We start from the raw sequence: 6,985 nt of genomic DNA, 5'->3' as shown, positions 1-6,985 counted from the left end.
GAATAACAACTTTTCATATTAGTTTTTTTATCCCCAGTTTAATAGGTTAATCATTCATATTTAGACAACTTTTCTGTTGTACTTAGGAAGGAGAAAATAATCATTACCTTAATAATAACAATTTAAATAAATTTATTCAACTGAAACAATAACATTACATTATATGTTATTTGCTTAAACAAACATCCATGTTTGTTAACTAATTTGGCTAAACAAAATATATATATTTTAAGAAACTTAGACTGTCAGCCCCTTCCTCCTCACACTTAGTTTCACTTTCTTCTTGTGCAGTTCTATTCCACTCCAAACAATCAGAAAAATATTGTTTCTATTCTTGTCCTGCCTTCTCTGCAGTTATGAAAGGGTTACAGAGGATTACAGGCAGTATAACCTTTGATGTCCACACAGTAAAGAGTCGATGATTGATAACCGATGATCTTTTACTGATAACATGTGATCATAATGAGAATGAATGAATGTGCGGATGAATGTGGATAAATGCGGTAAAACTGAAATACAAACAGAATAAACAAACATAAGTACATATCTAACTTCCTAGCTATGTGCATAACATTCCACAGTACATAGGAAGGGTACTTACAGACTTTGGGGGTCTAATCAAGCCCATATGTGAAGAGGGAACAGCATCCCACATGTACTTGCATTGTAGAATTTCTTCAGTCTGAAGAGATGAGGTCACTTCCTCCCAAGTTAGCAAACAGGACGTCCCTAGCCTTAAAGGGACAGACACTGCTGAATGCTAAAGAATGCCTTGTGTAATACAAGGCAGCACACTCCCCACCTGGCATAATAATGATATGCCACTATTAAACTCTTGAAAGGAGTAAAACGACTTCCGTGATGGGTCTAAGGTACACCTTAGGGGTGCCCTGTTTTACTACTCTGACCTCTACTTTCCTGACTCTGCTATCACTATTAGCATCAGTCCCCACAATGAGTCCAATTGGCCACTCGTTCCTGTGGGCCTGAGAGTCTTTTAGTAGAACAACATCTCCAACTTGTAAGTTGGGCTTGTCGGCTTGCCATTTGTTGCGTGGTTGGAGGGTCATCAGGTACTCCTGTCTCCATCTCTTCCAGAAGATATCACATCTGATAATGGTGACATTGGCTTGCTCAAGATAGTCATTGTTACCCTGGTCAACACTGGCTGTTTTGCTGAAGGATCTGGCCAAGCAGATGAGTTTCCCTATGGCACGGATGAGTGACGTCCAGCTGGAAAACCTTTCGAACCTACATGAGCCAAGACCTTCTCTGGTGGTTAGAGTCTTGTAAACTGCAACTAGAGGTCTTACCTCTTTGTCTTGGTCTGGTTCTACAAACTGAAAAGTTCCTTTCTGATCAGTCTCTTCAGTTTCTGGTCCAGTCAAGAAGGATGGACCTGTGAACCAGTTAGTCTGTTTGAGGACAGCAGCTGGTACCAGTCTAGTCCCATGGTCAGCAGGGTTCTTGTCTGTACTGATGTGATGCCACTGTTCTGGACTTGTACACTTTCTGATACGTGTTACTCTGTTTGACACGTATGTGTAGAATCTTCTTGAAGCGTTGTGGATATAACCTAAAACAATGTTGCTGTCTGTGTAGAAGTTCACTGCATGGATCTCGATGTCCAGTTCTGCAATGAGTAAGTCTGCTATCTCCACAGCTAGGACAGCAGCACAAAGTTCTAAGCGTGGAACCGTGTGAGCAGGTCTTGGAGCCAGTTTGGACTTTCCCAAGATGAATCCTGCATGGCTTTGTCCCTGAGTGTCTATGACTCTAAGGTAGGCTACAGCTGCTATAGCCACGGTGGATGCATCTGAAAACACGTGTATCTCTCTTCGTTTTGTAACAGACAAAGAAACAGAGACGTATGGTCTTTGGATGCTAAATCGCTCAAGCTCCAGCAAAGAGTCTTTCCACAACTTCCACTGCATTTCTTTCTTTTCAGGTAGAGGTGTGTCCCAATCACTTTGTTCTAGCTCAGTTGTAATCTCTCTCAAAAGAGCTTTGCCTTGCATGGTGATGGGTGCTACGAACCCCAAGGGATCGTAAAGACGGTTGACCGTAGACAAGACACCTCGCTTTATGAAAGGCTTCTCTTCCCTGGATACTCGGAAGGTGAAGCTGTCAGTTTTCAAGTCCCAACTAAGCCCTAAGCTTCTTTGAAGGGGTGGTGAATCTGTACCTAGATCTAGGTCTTTGAGGTCTTTTGCACGGTCTTCTGCTGGGAATGCTTCCATTACTTTGCTGTTGTTGGAAGCCACTTTGTGCAGTCTTATGTTAGAGTCTGCTAGCAAGTCTCTAGTGTTTTTTAAAATGTTAATGGCTTCTCCACTACTGGAGAAGGAAGCAAGTCCATCGTCTACATAAAAGTTTTTCATAACAAATTGTTTGGCTTCAGGGTTGTGTCTGTCACCTTGCTGCGCTGCTCGTCTCAAGTTATAGATAGCGACAGCTGGTGAGGGACTGTTCCCAAACACATGTACTTTCATCCTATACTCTATGATACCTTTGTTGAGGTCGTTGTCTTCATACCATAGGAACCTCAGGTAGTCTCTGTGGTCTTCACGGACAAGGAAACAGTAGAACATCTGCTGTACATCTGCTGTTACTGCAACAAGTTCTCTTCGGAATCTGATAAGGACTCCAAGAAGTGTGTTGTTCAAGTCTGGTCCGCTGAGAAGTACATCATTAAGGGAAATACCTTCATGCTTTGCACTGGAATCAAATACTACACGTATCTGACCTGGTTTTTGAGGATGGTACACTCCGAATATTGGCAAGTACCAGCGTTCTTGTTTTTCATGCAGTGCTGGTGCTTTTTCAGCTTGATCTTTGTCAAAGATTTTCCGCATGAATTCTTGGAAGTGTTCTTTCATGTCTGGCTTTCTTTCAAGAGTGCGCTGCAATAGCGCAAGGCGTTTCTCTGCTTGCACTCTGTTGTTGGGAAGACGATGCCGTGGTGTACGGAATGGTAGTGGGGCTACCCAACTGCCTGCTTTGTCTTTGAAGACTTCTCTATCCATGATCTCAAGGAAGAGGTTATCTTCAACAGATGGTGCTAGTTTGTCATCATCTTGAGTTCTCTCAAACACTTTGTGGCCTAGCTGATCTGAATCTTCAGCTGAGGCTGTATCTTCCAGGAACCTCTGGATGTTCTGGGGATGTGTTGGGTTAGATAGTTTCTCTTTAATCTCCATGCTGTTGTTACATGGGCAAAGACATGATGTGCGACCGTTCTGCAGCAGATTTGTTCTGTAGACATTCACCTTTGCGGGTTTGTGAAGTCCGTTCAGACATACATTTCCAACGATAACCCATCCAAGATCAAGACGTTGAGCAAATGGTGCATTGTGCGGCCCATTGTATTGTTCTCTGACCTTGTGCACTCTCAGTATGTCTCTTCCTAGTAGAAGGACGATTGCAGCATCTGGGTTGAGTGTTGGGATCTTGTCTGCTATTCGCACGAGATGAGGGTAGTGACGTGCCACTTCAGGTGTGGGAATCTCTGACCTGTCATCTGGTATCATGTCACATTCTATGAGGGTAGGAAGAGTCAGCTGTGTCTTTCCATCTAATGACTCGATGGTGTAGTTGTTTGCTCTTCTCCCTGATGTCTCTATAACTCCAGAACATGTCTTCAAGGTGTATGGAGTTGAACTTCCTTTGTCACCAAAGAGGTCGAAGAACTCTGTCTTTGCTAGAGACCTGTTGCTTTGTTCGTCTAGGACTGTATACATCTTCACTGCCTTTTCTCTGAGACCGTTGGGATACACTTTGACTAAGCATATCTTGGAGCATGATCTAGAGAGTCCTGGTTCTGTACAGATCTCAGTACACTTTGAAGTTATCGCTGGTGTTGCACTTTCTTTTTGCTCCCCACCATGATATTCTTGAGTTGCTGGAACTTCTGATCTCCATGGTGGTGGTCCTGGGTGCAGTGCTGACAGATGTCGGTCATTGTTGCATTCTGTGCACCGTATTTCTCTCTTACAGTCTTTTGCAAGATGTTGCATTGAGGCGCAGCATCTGAAACAAATGTGATTGTCTTTAAGGTAAGCCTTGCGCTCCTCTAATGTCTTACTTCTGAAACTGCGACATTTTCTTAGTGGATGAGGCTTGTTGTGTATTGGGCACTGTTTGTCTGGATCCTCAACTTCTTTGGTTGTGTTGTCTTCCTGATTGGCTGCAGCCTCAGGCGGGACTTCTGTCTTCCGCACAGACACTGTTGCTCTGCGTTCTTTGTAGTGTACTGGCAGCTGCTTCTCTGTCCTTGGGGAGCTTGCAACTCTCTTGTTCAGGAAGGCGAAGCTTGGGTCATTGCGTGTCTTAGCTTGGTCTACAACGAATTCAGCGAGGAAGACAAACGGTGGAAATGCAACTCGATAGTCTTTCTTGTATCTGGATGCTTGAGAGACCCACCTTTCTTGCAGGTTGAAAGGGAGCTTCTCGATTATGGGCTCTACTCCACGTGCTGTGTCTAAGTATAAGAGACCTGGCAGAGTTCCACTAGTCTTTGCTGCTTCTATCTCTAGGAGTAGGTCTCCAAGCTCTCTCAGCTTCTGATTGTCTTTGTTTGTCATTTTTGGGCAAGTTTCAATTTTCTTTAAAAGTGCTTCTTCTATTACTTCAGGTGACCCATAGCAGTCTTCCATTCTCTGCCAGACCATCGCAAGTCCTGCTGTTGCATCATGGACATGCACTGACCTGATTCTTTTGGCCTGCTCTGAGGATTCTGGTCCTAGGTATTTGGCGAGTAGGTCGAGCTTCTCTCTGTCTGTCAGCTCTAAGTTTTGGGTGCTGCTTAGGAAGGATGACCTCCAGGCCCAGTAGTTTTCAGGACGATCGTCAAACTTCAAGAGACCAGTGCTCACCATCTCACGGCGCATCAGGTATTTCGACATGTCTGTAACCCTTGCTGTGTCAGGTGCGTTTGTTCTGGGTACAAACGTGGGACTACTGGCTGATAGTGACTGATGGGTTCATTGAGGTATTTGACTAAGTCTATTTTGGTCAGATGGTTGCTCTCCTCTATTGTAGTCTAGATCTGGTCTTGCACGAGGAGAGGTTATATCGCCATCTACTTGGTTTCTTAGCGTGTTGGCGGTTTGGTATCTGAGCACGTGATTGGTTGACTTATCACGTGGCGGTTCAGGTTCAGTCTTGTAGTGATGCGTAACATCAAAGCTGTCTGCTCCCAACTGGGTCCTTGATGGTTTCGGTGCGTCACTAGGCTGTTTATCAGGGTATAGGATTGCTTGTGATTGTACATACTCACGGGTGCGTTGGAATGTACTGAGAGGTGTTATCAGGGTTTCCAGTACATCGCTCTCTACAAACTGAATATCTGCAGCTCTCGCGAGAACTTCGGCTTCAGCTATGGCTGCTGCAGCTATTTTCTGTTGCTGAAGTATGTGTAAAGAGGCTTGCACTTCTGCCTTTCTCCTAAGCGTTTCTGCTTTTCGCCTAAGCGTTTCTGCTTCTCTCCTTTTTATTTCAGCTTGACTCTTCTGCTGCTCTTCATCTAGGTAGCCTTGCTCTTTCATAAGCTCTGCTTCCTGTATGGCATAGGAGGCCATGGCGCATGCGGCCTCGGCCTTGGCTTGTGCCCTGGCGGCGATAGCGCTGACTGAAGACAAGTTTGTGACGCTAGAATGTCTGGAACTTGTATGCTTACTCCTGGCTGCCCCAGCACTGACTGACGATAGGTCTGTGACGTTTGAATGCCTGGAACTTGAACGCTTAGATCTGGCGGTTTCTGCTTTGGATGACGACAGATCCGATTTGTTATAAGTTCTCGGCGTGCTGCATTGTGACCTAGTTTCCAGCGTACTGTGCATATTTTCTTCCTGTTTGCACGAGATTTTAGGAAGGGTTAATTTAGTGATATCTTTCATATCTTTCTCTGTGTCTGCGTGCTGCATTGTGCTTGAGTGGAGTACACAGCGTGTACACGAAGCTGAGTTAGTTTCACTTTGCTATGCCTAGACTGGCTGTGCTGTGGGGATTTCACACACACACGTGCTGCTGTATTAACAGTTAAGAGTCTTTTCTGTGTTGTGGGGCTTGCTGTAGTGTTTTCACACAATGTGCTCTGAAGTAACCGTGTAAGTCTTTTTACTGTCCTGCCTTCTCTGCAGTTATGAAAGGGTTACAGAGGATTACAGGCAGTATAACCTTTGATGTCCACACAGTAAAGAGTCGATGATTGATAACCGATGATCTTTTACTGATAACATGTGATCATAATGAGAATGAATGAATGTGCGGATGAATGTGGATAAATGCGGTAAAACTGAAATACAAACAGAATAAACAAACATAAGTACATATCTAACTTCCTAGCTATGTGCATAACATTCCACAGTACATAGGAAGGGTACTTACAGACTTTGGGGGTCTAATCAAGCCCATATGTGAAGAGGGAACAGCATCCCACATGTACTTGCATTGTAGAATTTCTTCAGTCTGAAGAGATGAGGTCACTTCCTCCCAAGTTAGCAAACAGGACGTCCCTAGCCTTAAAGGGACAGACACTGCTGAATGCTAAAGAATGCCTTGTGTAATACAAGGCAGCACAATTCTATTCACTGAACTTCTTGAAACTTAGCACTGACGGGTTTGATTCTGTATTCATAGGTTTGTAGAAGTTAGGATTAAGGTATTTTTCTTAACTCTGTTCATGTTATAACATTTTTGCTGTGAAGAAGAGGCATGTGATCTCCGCTGAGTCAAATTCAGTTTTGAGAACTGCAAAAGTAAACCAAGCATCTGTGATAATATCTTGTAGGCAGAGAAACTGCCCAATAATCTTACAAAAACCTCTGGAAGAGCATGACATTGTAAATGGATTAATGGAATTTATTTACCAAAAAAATTAAGCATATACAGCCTTATTCTACATAATTAAAAAACGAATCTTTATTTCATGATGGAATAACCTTTGGATGGTAATATATTTCCTTAAAAAGCATTTTATTTTAAA

At 43.6% G+C, this 6,985-nt stretch overlaps 1 protein-coding gene across 1 annotated transcript; it reads right to left on the bottom strand.

Annotated features, from left to right (window-relative positions):
* Nucleotides 1-422: 422 nt before the first annotated feature.
* LOC149474389 (uncharacterized) lies at nucleotides 423-4,954 on the bottom strand. Its single transcript, XM_089664161.1, has 2 exons — nucleotides 602-4,954; nucleotides 423-509 (listed from the first exon to the last, which is right to left on the bottom strand). The coding sequence occupies exon 1, from the start codon at nucleotides 4,902-4,904 to the stop codon at nucleotides 828-830; it is 4,077 nt and encodes a 1,358-aa protein (XP_089520287.1). The 5' UTR covers nucleotides 4,905-4,954; the 3' UTR covers nucleotides 423-509; nucleotides 602-827.
* Nucleotides 4,955-6,985: the final 2,031 nt, after the last annotated feature.

This window comes from Staurois parvus, unplaced genomic scaffold (genome assembly GCF_062004578.1).
Source record: "Staurois parvus isolate SC_StPar_1 unplaced genomic scaffold, SC_StPar_1.0 ptg000006l, whole genome shotgun sequence".
Classification (NCBI taxonomy): Eukaryota; Metazoa; Chordata; class Amphibia; order Anura; family Ranidae; genus Staurois; species Staurois parvus.
Note: the sequence above shows the minus strand (reverse complement) of the source record. Positions and strands in the feature narration are given on the sequence as shown.

Excerpts from the sequence above, each read along its gene's own strand:
- LOC149474389 (XM_089664161.1), bottom strand. The coding sequence starts at position 4,904 with ATGTCGAAATACCTGATGCGCCGTGAGATGGTGAGCACTGGTCTCTTG.